The sequence below is a fragment of the Drosophila mojavensis genome, unplaced genomic scaffold (genome assembly GCF_018153725.1).
Source record: "Drosophila mojavensis isolate 15081-1352.22 unplaced genomic scaffold, ASM1815372v1 contig_80, whole genome shotgun sequence".
NCBI classification, from domain to species: Eukaryota; Metazoa; Arthropoda; class Insecta; order Diptera; family Drosophilidae; genus Drosophila; species Drosophila mojavensis.
The window spans coordinates 4,551,346-4,571,914 of NW_025318906.1; the positions used below are offsets into that span (position 1 = coordinate 4,551,346).

A 20,569-nucleotide genomic window follows, 5' to 3' on the forward strand; every position below is an offset into this window, starting at 1 on the left:
CTACGCGCGCTTGCAGCTTAAATAGAAATTGAGAAAAAGGCAAAAACAAAAGCAACAGCAAAATATTGCAAATTTTCAAAGTCAAGTTTACAGTTCTAAAAGCTGTTGAGCTTCAAAGCTAAATTTATGAATATGCAATTTTTCTCTTTAAGTGAAGCGAATTGCATTTTGAGTCGCTTTTGTTTTTTGTTGTCGAAAATAATAAAGAAAAAAAAAATGCGAATTATTTAACAATCAACTGTTAATTAAACCAAATGAAAACATAGACTGTCATATAAATAAATATATATTTATGTATTTATGTGAGCATTTGTATTTTGACGGCGGCGACGATTTGTTCAAGCGTTAATTTTCATGAAATTTATTTGATTGAAAAATAAATAAGCCCCCCCTCAAAGTGAATTATAAAAACATATCACTTGGAATTTGTGTCGCCAAAAGCCGATAACAAAAACCGGTTTCAAACGCATTTTTAAAACACGCATTTTCGCTAATTGTAGAAGGATGGAATTTCCTAATTAAGAATTCTACATTGAACGCTCAAATTAAGGCATTTAAAACAATCAATGTAAATTATGTGTGTTTTATATATATTTTATAAATAGTCTACTTATATTTAAGTCAAACAAATTACGTTGACACAGGCCTAATGGAGAAGGTTTGTTTTGAGTACAGTCATCACCAAAAAGGGATTTCGTGGAAAGCTACCGCAAAACCGTTAATCGATAATGCGTTTCAAACTGTCACACCGACTGTCTTTTTTTGCATATTTGTTGACAAGAGACAGAGCGAAAGAGAGAGAGAGAGAGAGAGACAGTCTTTGGGAGCAATGATCGCTTAATTATTTAAAATCATTTCGTTTTTCAATCCTGGTTTTATTTTAACCATTGCGTATACAAATTTATGAAAACTGACATTAGTCAAAATACATGGTATACATATGTAGGTAATATAAGTACTTTCACTTTCTCATGCACCCTTACGGCCCATCTACAATCGATTGTATTGCATGAAATTGCGATCATAGCCGCCGTACAAGTCCCTATCGTCCTTGTTGTACAACATGAAATCGTTGCTCTTTGCATCATCTGAGCCAAAGATGGGTATATAGCTGTTGAAGCTTAGATCTTGTTTGAGACGTTGATCCGGATCACGACCTAGATGTATGATCTTCGTATACAATTCCGTATCTACTTGCAGGGCACGATCGAAGTCCTTCCAGTGCACGAATTTGACATGTTCGCTGGGTATAGCATTACGATCCAATAGCTCGAACAGGGTATTCGAATTGACGGGCTGAACGACGCTCAGCTCATGCTCCACACTGCCAGCGGCTCCAGAGCTCGGCAGTCGGCGTTTGCTGAACTGTGGATCTGCATCCAAATTCCATAGCCAGGCTAGCAAAGGAGTAATGGAGGCCTAGAAAAAACGTATCAGCTGTTAATTTGTTTAATTTGTTGTATGACGTTTCACTTACCTCTGGATCGCTGCGTCCTATGCGTGGTATGGTCTTCATGTTCTTCATGAGAAATGCTTCGCCTCGTTTGCCCAGTCGCGGCACGTTCTTGGTGATCTTCAGGAAGAAGCCAGGACTCTCATCCGCATATCCTGCAATCCAGAGCTCAGCCAGCAGCAGCACAGCAAAAAGAATTGTAAGTCTATTCATCGTTGTGGGCCCACGACTGTTCCGCTTTAAGGCTTAAAGAGTATATTTATATAATTGGCCATATGCGGGCAACAGCTGCTCTAAGAATTTACATTATCGATCAGCTACCAAGTTGACCTAATTACATAATTAGCAATGCCTTTATGGAATACAAAGAAGGAGGAGGAGTTGACAAGTTATATATATATATATACATATATCTACATATGATCTTAAGCATTAATAAACATTGAGTTAACAAGAGTGTGTAGTAGGGTATATTTAAATATATTAATAAATAAAGTGTAAAATTAAGGAATTGTATGACTTATGCTTAGATTAATGAGCTTTGTGCCCATTGTGCAACTTCTGTGGGCAGCGCCTGATAGCGTTGCACTGCCTGCTGTATCTGTCCATAGGTCAAGGCCATTTTGTGCATCTCAAATTCCTTTTGCACTTTGCCCATGCCACTACTAGATAAGGGCATTATTAGCTCCACAATGCGCAAATGCTCAAAGGCCTTTAATACTATGGCACGCTCCACGCCCTGCATCGTCGTAGAGACCTTGGCGAACTTGGAGAAGCGCCCAAAAATGATCTCAAAATTGAAAGGATCTCGATCATAAATGCTCGAATGATGCTTTATGGCTATTAGCAAGCACAGCTCGAGCACAGACAGACCGCAAAGCAGCTCTACTTTGTCATCGCATTCGTATTGAGCGCCAAGTGTTGCAAGCTGCTCCACTGTTATATGTGGGGCATCAGCTTTCAATTGTGCCACCAGACGGAATATGAAGGTCTTGAGAAATGCTTCGCTTATATCAAAATCGTACAGCATTTGCAGGGTCTTTTGTGCTGCGGGCGTTTTGACAAGTTTTCCGATTTGTTTGTTCCAGTTCTCAACATGTTTCTTATCAAATGAATATTCAATACCGTCGAAATGATTACGCTGAAAGGTAAAAGCGTCCGATTTGAACATCTGTAGGCTGTCAATGCGATCGACAGCTGCTTGTAGCTCCTTATTGCTGGGTAAGCTTACTAGATGCTGAAAGAGTGAGACATAATCCTCGAATTTGTTGGCACTGGGAAAGAGGAAAACCTGCCTGCGGCGGGAATAAGTTAATGAATGCGATTAGAGATATATGTATATATAAGGATAGAAAATTCGAGGGCATACCTGTGCGAGAATCGCGATTTCACGCGCTTCTCAAGCAACTCAATGACATCTAACCGACAGGTGACGCCCAGCACACAAATTGGCGCCTGAGCTGACTGCGAGACATCAAACAAATTGTATAACAATGTCTGATTGTGATGTGTGCAAAAGAGATCAAATTCCTCCAAGATGAAGACAACGCTCTTTGATTTCTTGTCGCCAGCCTTGAGGCACTGCAGCAGAAAGGCCAAGTTCTCGGCAAACGAGCCAAAGACTTTGCCATCTGCAGCATTCTCCAAGCGCATTTGAACGGTGATCGATTTGAGTGCAATGCGATCATCTGTATGCAAATTGCCATCCAGGTGAACAATGAGCGTGTTGTCCACAAACGATTTGTTCTCCAGCAAGTCCGTGAGAACGGCATTGATGAGCTGCAGAGTAAACCAGAACCTTAAGCAGTGGCCGACATTAGTAGGCAATACTTACTGTAGTTTTGCCGGCACCGCGCGGTCCTATTAACAGCAAAGAATTCGATTCACCCATTTCAGCTGTGCGCTGCAGCAACTGCCGTACATTGTTACGCTCCGATTCATAGCCACGGACAGTGGTGTAGTCGCGTTGCAATCGCTCTTTGAGGAAACGTCGCGTTTTAGCTATCTCCTGCACCGAATCATGCATAATTTGTAGTACAATTTATCACTGGGCTTTGCTTGCGCTTGTTTTGAATAGCATTTGCCGCCAAAATATCAGCTGTGCTAGTGGTGACACACAAACGATAGTCACACTAAAAACACGTCTTGCTCTGTTCGTTCGGTCAAGTAAACTGTTGCGCAACGGTGATGGCAATACAGTTCAAAATTTAAAGCAATTTAAATTGTTGCTCTTGTTCATAGTTAAATCATTAATGTGTGGGCAAATGTGCGATGTGTGACCATATTTTGAGATTAGAGTTATTATTGTTTAATTTCTTTTATATCTAAATCCGTCTATTAGTATCATGTTCGATGAACCATATACAATTTGTATACATTGAACAGTATAAAGCTTTAGTTATTATTTCACAAATGTTTCCAATTGACAGACAAAATCATTCATGCGCTTAAATTTATTGTTTCTCTGTTTATAAAAGACTTGCATATTATATTTCAAACAAATATGTTCAGCTCTTACAGTAAATCCGGTTAGTAGTTTTTTAAAAAGCATACGCTGGAAGCAAATAAATTATAATAATTATATTAGTGCCCTATTACGGAATATGATAAGTTGTTTGTAGTGGCATGCCATTGATAGTAATATTATAACGATATCTAGAGCAATACTTTCAGTTAGCTCGTTCTGGAGGAAAATAATTAAAAATAAATCAGGAAATGTAATTAACGATTAGACAGATAGGAATAATGAGTTCGTACATTTCACAATTATTATTTATTACATACAAATATATATATATAAATATAGTATATATATTTTGAAATATGAGCTGAAATGTAATATGAACTGTCAAGAAGTACATAAAATATATCATTCGTTGAATAGTATTTTACCAAACGGCCAACTAATGTTATTCTTGCGCTCTATTTTACTGTTTGCCTTTATTGATATAATGAGTGTAAGTTAAAATGGGTGTAATAAATAATAATCTTTTATTTTTTATATATACTTATATATAATTTTTTTTTTAGATTACTGGCCATTTTGAGTTTAATAATTTGCAGTGTTTGACGCATGACAAGGAATATGTGGAATTTGAATATTGTTATTTGAAGTCCATGAATCGCACCTACAAATACTGTTCGATTAAAACTATTCTGCATCAGTTACCACTACGAAGCCTTAACGTAAATACGAATTTCATCAGTGATCATGCATGTAAATTAAAAATCCAACGTATATTCAGGTAAAATTTAAGGTTTTAAGGCGCGACACCCGAACCATATTTGGCAAATACGATGGTACCGTAAATGTCTGCAAGTTCTTTAAAGATGGCCGAAATCCAGCAGCTCGGATTATATTTAGTGTATTTACAGCATATTCAAATATGAATCACACATGCCCCTTCAATGTACGTATACATATTTTTTCCTTGTTCCTATCGATTTAACTAATTCAGTGTTTTTATAGCACGATTTAATGGTGGATAAGTTGCCAGTGCATTATGTGAATAAAATTATAGCATCATATGTTCCGGATGGTCGATATTTCCTGAATATGTCCTGGTACACTGAAAATATTGCACTTGCTGATGTTATTGTATACTTTACAAAATCTTAGATAATTTCAAACTATTGTTCCCGGTTTATGGAAGTAAATTCTTATCTATATTTTATGAATTCATTTAATTAAAAAAAAAAAATAAAAATAAAAATAAAATATTGCACTGTTATGAAAGGCTGTATTCTATCAGTTGTCAGTTCGAAATTTCACATGCCAATTTTACTAAACATAGATCACTATGAACTTAGGTGTCATATATGCTTTATACGAGCTTTTTAATGGTTTTATAAATCCCTGCAAACTTTTGAGAAAAGGTCAAAATAAAATTATTAAAATTTAAAAAAAATACATTTGTACTATATTCAAATATGAAGCAAACTAAATCAACTGAATAAGCTGGAGTACAAATGGAACCACTATATGATTGCATTCATATTGAATCCCAAGTGATCCATTGACATAAGCCATCTTTCCACCAAAATGTTCATTCACATTTATATCCACACATTTACTATTATTCACATTTACTGAATTTTTTCCAGTCCGTGCAGTCCAATCAAATTCAAAGAATTTGTTTAACTCAAGTGATGTGTAACGGTTCTGGCCAAATTATTCAAAATTATTTAATTATTTATCCATGCCGGAAGCATTTTTCACAATAACTTTAATGGGTAAAATTCGGTAATTCTTTACTTAAAACATTTATAGATTTAGAAATGCAATCATTCATAATTATTTATGAGGTTTCCTAGCTATTATAGTAAAAATGTTTTCAAACGGCAGACGTATGTTATTTTCGCGCTTGATTATATTTGTCGCCTTTATAGGCATAACTGGTGTAAGTTGTAATATCTATATATATATTCACAAAGTTTATGAATTGCATAAAGGTAATAAATTTTTTGTACTTTTAGATTGCTGCAGATATTGAGTTTAATAATATCAAGTGTATAACTTGTGACAAGGAGTATTTGGAATTCGATTATTGTTATTTGAGGTCCGAAAATCGCACGTATAAATACTTATCAATGAAAATCAAACTTCATCAATTGCCAGTGCGAAATTCTAAGGTAAACATTTTTTATATAGTTAAAAATTTTATTAAAGCAAAATTCAACAATCAATAAATATACAATCAAAAAATATATACAGATATTTTTTAAGATTTCAAAACGCGACACCCGCCGCATAGTTGGACCATATAACGGATCTATAGACTCCTGCAAATTTATGAGAGATGGTCGTAATCCACTAGCCACTCATATATACCAAGCATTTAAACCATATACAAATATTAATCACACATGTCCTTATAACGTAAGTAAAACACTATTTATTTTAAAAACATTTTTAAGATTTAGTCTTGATTTTATTTTATAGCACGATTTAATACTGGAAAAGGTATCAGTGAGCCATGTGAACAATGTATTCAAGAATTTTATTCCCGATGGACGATTTTTGCTGAATCTAACATTTTATAATAACAATATTCCACGTGGTGTGATCATCGTCTATTTCTCAAAATCATAATAAAACAAGTAAGAAAGCTCTAGTCGAGACTACTCGACTACGAGATCCCCTGAACCCTTGGAGTAATAGCTATTTCAATAATTTTTCGCGTCTTTCAGCTTACACAAGAAACACGCACACATACACACACACGCACGCACGCACACACAGGCATACATACACACACATAATACACACACACACACACACACACACACACATACACATACACAAACAATTACATACATATACACACACAAGCATAAACACGCATGGGCGGCAGTGAGCGCTTACTCTGAGAACTTAATTGCTTAATAACTTTTTTGTGGACGTACGATCTTCATGAAACTTTCAGATTATGATTATGACATGGATATGCATGTAATTGCTCAGTTATTGAAATACGCTTTTTACAAAAGTGAGGGTGAGGGGGTGAATTTAAGGGTGGGGGGTAAATTTTAACAAAAACCGAAATTGTATAAATTGCATATAAGCATACATTAAAAATTTGGAGACTCTAGCAATAAAGGTGTAGAAGATATAATTTTATAACTGGTTTTCGATAAGGTTTTTTATCGATAAAAAAAGATCGGGATGAGTTATCGATTTTTAATGATAAACTTGATATGCGCGCTGTAATTACGAACATTTAAAAAAAATTTGAAGTCTCTAGCTCTTATATCTTCTGAAATCGACGCGTTCATACATACGGACAGACGGACAGACGGACGGACGGACAGACGGACGGACGGACAGACGGACAGACAGACGGACAGGGCCAAATCAACTCAGCTCGTCGCCCTGATCAAGAATATATATACTTTGTGGGGTCTACCACGCCTCCTTCTCCCTGTTACATACATTTCAACAAAACCATTATACCCTGATTTCCCATTGAAAATGGGTTCAGGGTATAATAAGTGCAATGCAGCTGTAAAACCCAGTAAAATCCGTCGTGAAGTCTTGAACAGTAAAAATATATGAACCTACATTTTGAAATATTAAATTCAAATTTAAATAAAGCATAATTTTTTCGCAAAATACTAGCTAAGATTTCTATGACGTTGTATAGTTTCAAATTTAGAATTTAAATTAGTAACAGTCGTGAAAAGCGCTATCATTAACCAGAGTGGCGCAATAGTCGATTTGTAATGTTAGCTCGTGGTGGCATGTTATCGATAGTCACTCTCTAGCGATAGCGTTCGGTTAGCTCAACTGATGAATAGCGGTGGCGGCAAAGAATTCAAAGCAATATGTCAGCGCCCGAACCATATATATTTTACAATACCTTCGAGTGGTAATGGATTGGTTATAAATTCACATTTAAAATATATTAATACGCGGATGTATAACTTTTTGTGTTTAATTTAAATTACTGTTAGTTAATAGCTTAATAAATGCTACCATTTCTAATTATCAACTGCGATGAAGCATATAAATTATATTGTTCAGATAGGCTGGTAGTTATTAGCGTTAAAATGTTTCCATACGGCAGACAAATGTTATTTTGGCGCTCGATTCTCCTATTTTCCTTAATTGGTATAATAGGTGTAAGTCGCTCTTAACTCTTATAACTGCATGAAAATAATGCTCTATTTGCATTTTTAGACAACTGATAATTTTGAGTTCAATAATGTAGACTGTGTGACTTATGGCAAAGAATTTATGGAATACGAATATTGTTATTTGAAGGCCATTAATCGCACCTACAAATACATGTCATTAAAAACTATTCTCCATAAATTGCCCATTCGAAATGCTAAGGTAAGAATTCATTTCTTGACTTGTAGAATGTTATTAATCAAAAATTCTTTTTACGTATAAACAGGTGGCGTTCAAGATTGTAAAGCGTGACACCCGCAATATATTAGAGCATTATAATGGCTCTATAAATGCCTGCAAATTTTTGAGAGTTGGTCTTAATCCATTAGCCTCTTTTCTATACAAAACATTTAAACCATATTCGAATCTGAATCACACATGTCCTTATAACGTACGTATAACAATTATTATGTATAAATATCTCTTCAAATCAAAACTGCTCATTATGCTTTTATTTAATAGCACGATATAATACTGGACAAGTTGCCAATTCAATATGTGAACAGTGTTGTAAAGAATTTTATTCCCGAAGGACGATATTTGTTGAATCTAACGTTTTATATTGACAATATTGCGCGCACTGACGTCCTTGTCTACTTTACAAAATCTTAATATAATTATTGCGCTCATTGTAAAATTATGATGTATTGCAAACTCAGTTATACAAGTCAATTAACCAGAATATGAAATACATATAAAAAAATTAAAATCATATTTAATTTTACTTTCACATATTCAAAAATTAAAATATTGAATCGAAAATTACTCAATCGTGTATCACATTATCGTTTTGACCAACCAGCTTTTAATTGAAGCTCAAGAATAAGACGAATCAGGTATGTCTTCAGGTCCTGAAAAGCCAATTGATAAGATAGAAAGGCTAACAATAGTTTAGCTGTAATAACTCAGTAAAAGTGTTTTTAGTTGTTTAATAAAGTGATAAAAAACGACCTCAGTCTAGTCTAATATTCTAATATTAATCAATTAGAAATTAATATTTCGGCATTTTAACTGTAGTGCAAATAAGGCCATTTCATAGTTCGCTGCAGCTCTAAATTCGGACACAATTACATATTTAAGCACCAGAGATAACGGGAAAGTAGCCAATTTGCCAACAGTGATAGCTAACGTGCTAACGATAGTAATGTTCAAACGATATCTTGTGCAGTGCGTTCAGTTTACTCAACTGATGTGTAACGGGGGTGGCGCAGTCTTTCAAAATTGTTCAAGCGCTTCACAGTAAGAATAACGGATGAACAGTGAACATAGTTTCTTCATTGAATGTTTCCAAATTTTATATCATTCACAATTGTTTATGACAATAATTATTTAAAATATACCAATGCTCTGATCTATAGAGTATATTTGATTTTTCTTATATAGATTAATATCTTTGGAAATAATGATTTTTACAATCAGCAACTGCATTGAGGCATGTAAAGTATATTATTAGTAATGGGCAGTGTGAAGCTATAATTGTTATTGATCAATTGGTTTCAAACAGCGGACGAATGCTATTTTTGCGTATGATTCCATTTTTTGCCTTTATTGGCATAATATCTGTAAGTTGAAATATCTATTTATAAACTCCACCATGATCATACAAATATTATTTTCTTTCTATTTTTAGATAACTGCCGATCTCGAGTTTAATAATGTTAACTGTTTCACTTATGATAAACAGTTTATGGAATACGAATATTGTTACTTGAAGGCAGTAAATCGCACCTACAAATACTTATCGTTAAAAGCTGTTCTCCATAAATTGCCTGTTTATACTGCCAAGGTAAAGAAAATCAATTTTTCTATTGATAATTTCGCTAATTATAAATTCACTATGTAAATAAATATACAGGTGGTGTTCAAGATTGCAAAACGCGACACCCGGAACATATTCGAGCGTTTCAATGGCAGTATAAATGCCTGTACATTTTTGAAAGACCGGAAAAATCCATTCGCCAGTCTTATATTCAGTACATTTGCACCATTTTCAAATCTGAATCACACATGTCCCTTTAATGTACGTATAACCACTTATTTTGTATATTAAACAACACTTAATCTTGCCTTCATTTGATAGCACGACATAATACTGGACAAGTTGCCAATACAATATGTGAACAGTGTAGTAAAGAATTTTTTTCCCTTTGGACGATATTTGTTAAATCTAACATTTTATAATGAGAATATTCTACGGACTGATATCATCGTCTACTTTACAAACACATAATGTACTTCAAATCAAGCTTCTATTCGGTTCAGTTATTCAAGTAAATTCCAAAACATATAATGTAAATCTGGTTAGAAGCTACATAAAATTCACAGTATGATGAAGTATTTTGATTTTCAAAAAAATTAATATAAAAAAAAAAAAAAAAAAAAAAAAAAAACCAGTAAAATCTATAAAAAAAATTAATAAGTAAAGTAGATTTATAGAAAATAAGAAAGCAATTCCATAATGCCGATCGATGTGATTACGACAGATAATTTGAAATATCATCGTCTGGTTGCCAGCAAGGATACCAAGACATCGGAACGTTGGCAAAAGCTGTTCAGCTGGTATCCAGGCAGGCAGAATATCGAGTTCAGTCGCATCGCTCAGATCTATTGTGAAAGCCAGCATAGATACGGGCAGGATATATTCCTACAGTATGCACGTGAAAGACGACTGAACAAGCTGCACGCCTACAACCATCTGGATTCATTGAAAGAACTGGAAAAGCAAGATGAACAGAGTCACAATGTTAACAACAATGCCAAAGTACCGCCCACCACAAATGGCGAATATGGACGCTTTAAGCCATCGAGAATGCACTATTGCTAGGAGCAAAATGGAATCTTTTACTATTGGATTTTATGAGCATTTCAAATTCAAAGTGTAATCTTTAAAGACCAGTAACTGCATAGTATATATCAAATATTATTTGATATTTTTAACACGAATTTCAATTCTGCTTAGTTGCCTCTGGCGGCAAAATCTGTTAGCTGTTTCGCCTAAAATTCAATAGATGGCGCCAGTTGTCTGCTGAACAGTTTGGTACGTTAATTTTGCTCAAGTCCTTTTGCTGTGTTAACGCCTACAAATACACCTACGGCACCTGCAACACCTGTATCCACACTTCTGGTGGCCTGCACCTGTCACCTGTGCTCGGGTCAGACAGGTCAGCAATGGTTTTTATTTTTATTTCACTTTTTTTTTTTTTGCAATGGCGTTCATTCAAGTGGTTTATCTATTGGTAACGCCTGACCAAATTCAGCTGTTCCATCATTATGGCATAGCAGCGGTTATTAAGATCTTGTCATGCATGCATATAGATCTATATATTTTTATATATTATATAATTAGAATTAGAGTCTACATCATAATGGTCATTGGTTTAGTAGAGAGTATATCTGATATATGGAATAGATTTATTGGGTCTGCAAATTGTATTTCATATTTCTGATATAAGTGGGCAATTGAGCTTTCATCTGATCTATATATGGTACATCTAATATGTATGGTAATTTGCAAATAAATCTGCTTGCCTCTTCATAGATCTCGTCAAAGGCATTATAAATTTCTAGATTGGATACAGCTGTTCTATAGAAGACACATTAGCTAAGCAGCTGCTGTTTTCATTGCTGTTTTTGGGAGGCTGCAGCTCCAGTTGCCAGTTGCCAGTTGTCAGTTGGCAGTTGTTTTCACTTGAGCTATGCAATTAAGAGATCATCATGACCATGTCTCGTTCAGCGTCCATCGTCCATCGTCCATCGTCCATCGTCCATCGTGCTCGACATCGCTGACAATGCAAGTTTGAGTGGATACTTCATTTGGCCACTTGAAATGGCGCGCGATTTTGCATGACCGTGCGCATAATTAACAAGGTGAAAATGTCAGTTAGTAACCGGTTAAAAGTCAACTTACAACGAGTGTTCACTGTAACGCTGCGGGCCGCGGTGCACGTCTAGTTGAAAAGTTCGCACAGGTAATTAACTGCGACCACGACGCGGTTGCACTTTTTTCTTGTACGCTTCCACCATGCATCAGTCAAGATGACTCGACGTTTGTTAATGAAAACAGTTTTTTATATAGAGCCAGAAGGTAACCCGTGCTCAGATCACAATTGCTGTAACCATATGTTCTTAACTTAAAACATACAAGATTTATTCATTCATATTCATATCAATAAGTGGCAGAGCCTCGAAGATTTAATTCCCATTTTTTTTATGGGACATAAGGTGTGATTTCCATATCATTTATAATCAAACAACTTCATTATCATTAGCTTGTTCTTGAGAATCGCATAGGACGGCCGTGTACTTATACTAATATACATACATTTACACATGCCTGCATTATATACACAAATAGACAGAAGCCAATCCAATATTACCTTGTTTAAATTGATTGCTTGGCGGTAAGAGTTTTCTCTAGCTTAGTATTATCTATCACTTTGATATTAAATTGTCTGTCTGGAATATTGTTACATATATACCAATAGATCATACATATATGAATTCAATAACCATCATGCATATGCATGTAATGCCATTGCTTTAGTGATTTTTCTTTTATGCATGCGTAGACCCAAGCAGCTGTTAGCTAAATGATTATAGAGCTGGGCAAGTGCGAATATTACCTGAGTATTGCCCGAGGTGAGGTTAAGTGCTTTGGGTCAATGAAAGGTTTATAAGAGTGAAAAAATAAAGTTATCTATGCAAATTATTGCGGAAAACTTTTGCCGAGTCGAAGGATGCGAGCACAAGTAGGGAAATGATATGAAATAGTTGAAATGCCGTCAGTATCAAAGACCAAGTTTTGCTGTGAATCATCAAATTTTCATATATAGATTTTCAGCAGGGCCAAGAGTGCCTCGAGTGGCCCGAGTGCTGGAAGCCGCTTTGGCCGATTGCGTGAAAAAGGAAGGCGAATGCGAATCATTAGCCACGTGGCTGCATTCACAGCGAAGAGTCGCTGGACGCGCTTCTGATGAGGCAATATGGTATCTAGCTAGAAGCTAGAAGGGAGGGGATGGCAGGTGGCCAAGCAGTGGGGCATAACGTGTGGGAGTGGGAGTGGAAGGGGGAGCAGTCGAAAGCCGTGTGAAAAATCAAAGTCGAAGCTCCACAAAATCGCAATGCGCACAATTAAACGGTAGCAATAATTGCTATCGAATGAAATATAATAATGGCTATAGGGTATATAGAAAATAAAAGATATATATATTTAATAGATGTAGATATGACTGAATGTGCGTGTGTGTGTGTATGCGTGTGTGCTTTGTCGGCTATATCTTGATTTGGCTTGAGAGCTTTCGATGTGCCTGTTTCTGCGGTTTATTGTTTGCACAATTTTCCCATCGATGCGAACTTTTTTTGTTGACTCACGGCCAAGAACAACAAGAAGAGGAAGAGGCCGCAGCCGCAGCCTCAGCAGCAGCAACAACAACATTTCAGCCCAAAAAGAAGTTCGAGCTCGAGCCGTTGCCGTTGCCGTTACCGTTGCCTTTGCTGTCGTGGGTGTCGCTCTAAAAACAAAAGGCCACAATCAGCAGTTGGCCAAAACAAAACAATTCAAATAGAGCGTAGAGCGTTGAGCGTTGAGTTCTAAAATGCACTTGACGACTTTTCGATGGATGGATGGATGGATGGGCTGACAGTGCGAACCCCTTTTTCGCCAAAAGGTAAACAACATTTGCGGATTTCACGCCAGGCTCAGACAGACATAGCCATAGCTGATCCTATTAGCCCAGCACACAATGACAATGACAATGACAATGGCCATGGCTCAAACCTTGCACTGACTGGCGCCATGTCTGTGCGCAATTACATGAGGCCGGATTAGGACTTGGCTAAAAGAAAAGCAAAGCAAAAGAAAATAGAACCTAATCCAGTTTTGCTTAATTCGCAGCAGGTACGAACAATATTGGCAACAAGTGTCGAAAATGCTCGGCTCAAACCCTACGGCAGAAGGGCTACGAGCAGCGACTCCATCTACGACTGTTCTGTGCCGGAAAAGCAAAATAAATGTATAAAACTAAAACTGCACTGAACATTATAGATATAAATAAATAAAATGCGGCAGCTCATAAATGGTGTATAAAAAAAAAAAAAAACGAAAGAAAAAACTACTAAAATTGGACTTGGAGCAGGCGCTCGACGCCGTTGCCAAATGTGACTTCAAATTAAAACGCCATTGGCATTTTGGCACGCATAGACTGACGCAGGCAGCGAAAATGAGAGCGACAGAGCAGGGCGAAGAAGAGCCAGACGTAGGGTCATATAGAGAGGTAGACGCAGACGTAAAGCGCAGACGAGAAGCCGCTCATCAAAAACAAAAACAACAGCAGCGACATCCAAAAGAAATTACTAAAATATAGATTAAAGAGCGATGAATGCTCTTGCACTTGAGATATGATTATATATATTATAATGACACATAATGCATGATAAAATTTTTACACACATTTGTGAGGAAATATACATTTAATTTGTATATATAAATGCCTCCTTCTTCCTCTTCTTTCTCTCTGAAGGCGACACACCCACCTTCATTCGCCGTCTGTTTGCCTAGTCCTCTGTTCAATATATTGATGGGTAGATAGGATTTAAGCTCTTAAGCTTGCCAAGCTGCAGTAGTCAAAAAAAAAAAAAAGTTTCAGTAGAATGGAGTCACAATATTAATTAATTATGTTTTATTTTATTTTTATTACATGTATGACATTATTTACATGTATGTCTATATATTGAAAAATTTTAAAAAATAAATAGTTTTACTATTAATTATTAAAAAAAAAAGGGTTGACTAAACTAATGCATATAATGTAATAACATAGTTGGAATGAGAAATAGATAAATACTTATAAGCTAAAGCTCATTGATGCATATTTACATACATACATATATCTTTCGTTACATATATCTCTATATTCATAAAAATTTATATTAGCTTACATCGTTATCTGTATGTATATATGATCATATGCTCAAACTCAATAGCATATTCAATAAAAAAATCATTATACCCCGCTGTTTCAGTCCCAACTCTTCTGGCCGGCAACGTTTTAACGTTTTGATTCTTCTGTTGCTTTTTTTGTTTTGTTTTTAAGTTGTGCCGCCTGCCAAAAACCAATTTGCCAATTTCTTGGAGTTGGTTAGAGTCGAGTCTCAGTTTGATTTGCCGCCAAAAGCGCCAAAGGCGCACAAAAGTTGGGGCCTGTTTGTTGGGCCTGCATTTAGGCGGCAGCTAGGCAACTAGTAAGCGCCTAGATTTACACACACACACACACACATACACCTGCACAGCATACAGAGTCTAGCCAAATTAGAGTTGCGCTCATAATTCAATCAACGGATTATCAATCAAGGCGCGCTACTAGTCTTGGCCAATGCGTCAGCCAGCCGCAGCTGCAGACATCGACTCTACAGATTCTGGCCAAGTCAATCAGGCATCAACAATATATATATATTTATACATATACGCTGTGAAACACGTTTGAAAGTCATTAACTTAAATGATTCACTTGCTGCCTCATAAATTTCGCCACTAACTGGAGCTGGATGCTGGCGCTGAATCTGAAGCTGAAGCTGAATTGAAGCTGGCGCTGGAAATTGGAAGCTGAAGCTGGAAGCTGTTCAGAAAACTGCAAGTTACACGCCCTCGCGCCTCTCGCACAATTTGTATGTATGGCAAACGTTAAAAAATTGCTAAATAATCGCCTTAAATGAGTCTATAAAACCAAACGCTGCCTGGCCAAATGGGCTGCCAATCGGCGCTGCCAACAAAATGAAGTAGCTCAAAAAATAACCCAAAAAAAAAAAAAAAATACAACAAATTTTTGTTTTGTGCTTGAAGTGAATTTTCATTACCAACGGAAGTTGTAAATCAATTTTATTTTTTGTGGTAGTAGTAGTGGGGTTACCCTTTCCCCTTAAATATAACAAAGAAACAATGAAGAAAAATGCTACATGCAACATTTTTATTTTTTTTTTGGGCCTAGAAATCACTAAGAGCATGGCTGCTGGCTGCTGAGCTATCGAGCTGTTGCCTAGCCCTTGGAAGCGCATCCGCCGTCGCTGCTGCTGCCGCTGCTGCTGCCGCTGCTGCTGCTGCTACTGCTGACCAATTCAAAAAATGAGTAGAAAATGAGAAAAAAAAGACCAGTCAAAAAATCTTCAAGCCAAGACGACAGCTATAATGATAGGGGCCACTTTTGCCGCCACGCAACACGCTATCTGTATGTTTAGACTATGCGACTACTCGTATTCGTATGTTTCTATTCGTATTTTTGGATAACGCTTCCGTTTCACAAGACGCCAACATGGCGACATTTCCCCTCGCATGATTACACTGGGCAAAATAACTTTAACTAGCTGGACATACAACGATTTTTCGCTTAAGAGTTTAATCACTATTTTTAGAAAATTTAAAATAAAATTTGAAGTTAAAAGAAATTTTTTCATTGAAAATTAATCCTTTTAAAAATATTTATACTTACGAATATTAACTGCAGAATTTTTAAATAATAAAAATGTATTTAATTTTATGTATAAAATAAATTTTGAAGTTACAAGAATTTTTTTGTATTGCAAATACATATATCTTATAGTGCAGGATTTTTTAAATAATAATGTATAAATTTTATAGTTTCTTATACTTTCCCTACATTAACTAATAAACAAGGTATTTATATATAATTTATTTTATCATATTCATGTTTGTTAGAAAGTTTTTTTTTTTTTATAAATTAAGAACATTTTTTAGATATTTATATTGTAAATATTTTAATGAAGTTTTAACTTGTAAATAAGAAAATGTAATATTTTTAATCCAATTTAGAAAAAGAAATCAATGAAATCTAAAAACAAAAACTTGAGTAAAATTAACTGCAAAATTCTAGTAAATTCAAAAAGTCTTTGCTTTACATAATATAAATATACAATAAATTTTCTCTAAGTGTAGCTACGCTTTTGCGTGTTTTTAGTCAGAGAACTTGGGCCGCAGTTGGTGGCTTTGGCTATGACATAAGTGCTTAGAGCCACACAAAAGCGGCTCATTATAATGTCAATGGGATTAACTATGGACAGCACACAGACACACGAGCACACACAAACTCAAACACACACAATCATGCATACCCATGTTCGGCTAGACATTCAATAATGCTGTGAAACTGTGAAATCCTTTTAAGCGGAAATTATGAAACGGTCGACAGCAGGATACAATGCAGGAGGACACAAGTGTTGCGGCAGATTGAGCAACAAAAGGGCAATAATTGTTAGAGCGAGAGACAATGCGACACATTCGTGCAACAGGCCAAAGGCAACAGGGGGCGAACCACAAATCCAGCCAAGCAGCAGTAGGTGTGGCTGCCAGCCAACAATCCAACAATGCGCCTCTTATGTCCTTTGGCTTTCTTTCTTTCTTTCTTTCTTTTCTTCCACTTCCAATTCCATTTCTATTTTATTTTTTAATGAGCTGCAGCAAAAACAAACCATAAAAATTATCTAAAATGTTGCCACATTGTTGAATGCATGCAACATGCCGCCGCCGCGGCAACTTTCCTTTGTGGCCACCTACAACGCTCCGTTGTTGACACTTGGTCAAGATTTATGCCCCACTCCACCAACACCAAACAACGAAAAATATATATTTGGGAAATTAAATCATTGGCGCGGACAGTTTTATAGACGGGGCGTGACGGCGGCGGGCGTAGAGGTCGATGCAACGGCAAGGGGCAACGAGCCGGGTCGGTTCGGGGGCATGGGTAGGGGCTGCTGGATCTAAGCGAGCAGCTGTGACTCTGACTCTGTGGCCTCCGTGTGGGCGCCTCTGAACAATGCCCGTTGAGCAATTGGAAAAAAGTCAATTATGCGCAATTTGCTTAAGCAATTGACATTTTGTTGTTGTTGTAGCTGGTTGCACGCATACTTGCGCAAATAAATTGACAAATAGGATTTGCGTTTTCCATTTGACAAAATTTTTTCTTTCTATAATTTTTTTTTTGTTTTGCTGCTGGCCATTTTTGTTTTGTGAATTAATAAATTGGTCGCAATTTGCCGCCAGCCTTGCCAAGCGTGGAAACCTGGCAGGCAAAAAAAAAATAAATAAATAAAAAGTAAAAATAAAAACTAAAAAAAAATTGAGTCTCTGATATGGATGTAACATATAAGTTCCATGGGTCAATCTATAGACTATAGTGAAGTTTACTTTTATTGAATATTTATACTAACAAAATATATTATTCTATTCGCTATATAATGACAAGATATAGCTCTAAATTTTTTATAAATTGAATAAATTTTTTAGTGGGTATTTATTGTAAAATATGAAGGACGATGGAAGCATAGTAAGATGTTTGAATGGATGGCTAGATATTTGATTTAACTATTTATGCATCTAGTCGGCCTAATGTTTATGTATTATTTATTTAGCCCGTTTGCAATAAGTTGTAAAAAACATTTGTATTTTTTAAATTTTTATTAAAAAAAGGCTTCTTTTGTATATATTAAAAATTATAATTTTGAAAAGGACATATTTGGAGCTAACAATGAACAATAATTCACAATGTAATTTACAATATATATAATAAAAAAAGAAATAAAAATGTATTTATATGAGAAATTGAAGGAAAATATTTTTTATTTCAAGCTTTATATGTAATTTGTCTTAGCCTATATTAACTACCTATAAACAATTTTATTAACATTATAACCAGGTTGCGTGAACTCTATTAAACTCAATCAATATATTAATGAAAGTATGTTTTATAAATTATAAATATATTTTAGTAATTTTCGAAACATAAACATAAATAAGAGAAAAATCTTTTAATATAATATTTCTGAAAAAAAATCTCAGAATATCTTAGTAACAAATATATTTTAAATTCATCTACAAAATATATAGCTTAAGCGACAAATCCAATGAAAAAATTGGAATAGTTTTACCTCCACAACTAGCTCCAAGCTACTCGCTGAAGACTCCCATGAACCACAAAGCTTTCTGGATTACGCACTCAAAAGCAAACACTCAAAGATAAAGCAATTATTTTTATTTATAGAAACCAAAGCAATCTCGGCAAAAATTATAAAAAAAAAAAAAAAAAAGAAACGATTATCAAATATGTATATACTATATTTATATATATTTGTTTTATCGCTGGCACGCAATCGAAACGGAAGTTCAGTTCAATTGATTGGTGAAATTATCTACGGGCGACTTGAAAGCAGCAGCAACCATCGGCCATGCAGATCTGCTGTGTTGTTCAAAGTAAATGGTCCATTGGAGCGAATGAAATGCGAGCAATCCGCTGATGCGATCTACTGGCCAAAAACAATCATTGGTTCAACCTTAGCCGCTGAACCTGTGCCCCTTTTCAGTCTACCCTTTTTCTCGTTCGTTTTTTGGCCAGTCATAGCGCCAAAGAGCTGGACAATTGAATTAGACGATGTCAGGACTCATGAATGAAACTGAAATGGGCGCACACAGACAGAGAGCAAGAGGGAGACAGAAAGAGCGCTCGGGAGAGAGAGAGAGAGAGGCGCACTCACGTTGTTGAACCCATTTTCTCACCTGTTAAAGTTGTAAAGACGCAACCAAAAATCGTTTATCGCTGTCGAGATGCGCTCCTCAAGAGTCAGTCAGCCGAGTGCCTCCCTCACACTCCATCCCCTGGGCCAGGGCCCTGTTGTCGATTGACTTCGATTGCATTGGCATTGCCGCCGCGTCATACGATTTAATTGCTGCGATTGTGTCAGCAGTTTTGTTGTTACTTGTCTTCATCAGCAAAAGCAACAGCAACAGCAACAGCCAAAGCAGCAGCAACAGTTGCTGCCACAGCCTCCTCCTTAGACTGGCCGCATTTGTTGCGGAAGGGGGCGTATTGTGCCCAATCTCAGGCTGAAGTCGACGCCGATGTCGATGCCTCGCTCATAGGCGCTCAATAATTTGATGATCATAATCAATAGGCTGACTGACATTTGCCGCTGTTCAGCTTTTCCTTTTTTTTTATTATTATTATTTTTTTACATATGTTGTTGTTGTTTTTTTGCCGCTTTGATTTGTGTCTGGTCTTTGTTCGATTTCGGGGCCTCTAACAAAAGGCCAGCGAAAACTTGTTGAAAGCCGTTTGATCCTGTCTGATGAGGCGCTCCATGACGCGTTGCAAAGTCAAGTATGTGGCGGGCAGTTAAAAAGGATGCCGCACTGGCCAAGGAGAAAGCGCAAGCCGCAAAACAGGATAACAAAGCGTGGGAGTGGCCCCGATGCAGACCAAGTGGAAGCAGAAGAGCAGCTATAATTCTTCTACATATGTATTGTTGGGCTCAGCAATCATCGCTTCATTGTAATTAAGAGCGGCAGTTCATAGAATATGTTATCATGTAAGAGAATTTGTAACGGAGATCACGCTCTCCCTTTTGCGTTGTCTCTTTCACCCACGCACCGGCTCAGCTTAATC

General features: G+C 36.2%; 7 protein-coding genes across 11 annotated transcripts; 5 read left to right on the plus strand and 2 right to left on the minus strand.

The window, feature by feature from the left end:
* Positions 1-854: 854 nt before the first annotated feature.
* LOC6578712 lies at positions 855-1,736 on the minus strand. Its single transcript, XM_002004584.3, has 2 exons — positions 1,478-1,736; positions 855-1,419 (listed from the first exon to the last, which is right to left on the minus strand). Exons 1-2 carry the CDS (start codon positions 1,664-1,666, stop codon positions 991-993), a joined length of 618 nt encoding a protein of 205 aa, XP_002004620.1. The 5' UTR covers positions 1,667-1,736; the 3' UTR covers positions 855-990.
* A 94-nt stretch (positions 1,737-1,830) lies between these two features.
* LOC6578713 (origin recognition complex subunit 4) lies at positions 1,831-3,556 on the minus strand. Its single transcript, XM_002004585.4, has 3 exons — positions 3,288-3,556; positions 2,823-3,232; positions 1,831-2,748 (listed from the first exon to the last, which is right to left on the minus strand). The coding sequence occupies exons 1-3, from the start codon at positions 3,477-3,479 to the stop codon at positions 1,980-1,982; spliced, it is 1,371 nt and encodes a 456-aa protein (XP_002004621.1). The 5' UTR covers positions 3,480-3,556; the 3' UTR covers positions 1,831-1,979.
* An 18-nt stretch (positions 3,557-3,574) lies between these two features.
* Positions 3,575-5,163, plus strand: LOC6578714. The gene is made up of 4 exons (XM_002004586.4): positions 3,575-4,410; positions 4,484-4,639; positions 4,699-4,863; positions 4,923-5,163. The coding sequence occupies exons 1-4, from the start codon at positions 4,294-4,296 to the stop codon at positions 5,070-5,072; spliced, it is 588 nt and encodes a 195-aa protein (XP_002004622.3). The 5' UTR covers positions 3,575-4,293; the 3' UTR covers positions 5,073-5,163.
* A 109-nt stretch (positions 5,164-5,272) lies between these two features.
* Positions 5,273-6,599, plus strand: LOC6578715. Of its 5 annotated transcripts, none has more exons than XM_032730151.2 (5): positions 5,273-5,329; positions 5,724-5,853; positions 5,930-6,085; positions 6,168-6,332; positions 6,396-6,599. In XM_032730151.2, exons 2-5 carry the CDS (start codon positions 5,782-5,784, stop codon positions 6,543-6,545), a joined length of 543 nt encoding a protein of 180 aa, XP_032586042.1. In that variant the 5' UTR covers positions 5,273-5,329; positions 5,724-5,781; the 3' UTR covers positions 6,546-6,599. The 5 variants fall into 5 exon arrangements, with proteins under 5 accessions (XP_032586042.1, XP_032586043.1, XP_043866724.1 ...); XM_044010789.1 differs by having other exon boundaries at positions 5,292-5,696; positions 5,759-5,853; XM_032730149.2 differs by having other exon boundaries at positions 5,292-5,696; positions 5,768-5,853.
* An 810-nt stretch (positions 6,600-7,409) lies between these two features.
* On the plus strand, positions 7,410-8,800 carry LOC122757703. Its single transcript, XM_044010790.1, has 3 exons — positions 7,410-8,288; positions 8,353-8,517; positions 8,589-8,800. Exons 1-3 carry the CDS (start codon positions 8,190-8,192, stop codon positions 8,736-8,738), a joined length of 414 nt encoding a protein of 137 aa, XP_043866725.1. The 5' UTR covers positions 7,410-8,189; the 3' UTR covers positions 8,739-8,800.
* An 837-nt stretch (positions 8,801-9,637) lies between these two features.
* Positions 9,638-11,069, plus strand: LOC6578717. Its single transcript, XM_002004589.4, has 4 exons — positions 9,638-9,688; positions 9,757-9,912; positions 9,982-10,146; positions 10,207-11,069. The coding sequence occupies exons 1-4, from the start codon at positions 9,638-9,640 to the stop codon at positions 10,354-10,356; spliced, it is 522 nt and encodes a 173-aa protein (XP_002004625.2). The 3' UTR covers positions 10,357-11,069.
* On the plus strand, positions 10,585-10,950 carry LOC6578718. The gene has a single exon (XM_002004590.1). The coding sequence runs from the start codon at positions 10,585-10,587 to the stop codon at positions 10,948-10,950; it is 366 nt and encodes a 121-aa protein (XP_002004626.1).
* Positions 11,070-20,569: the final 9,500 nt, after the last annotated feature.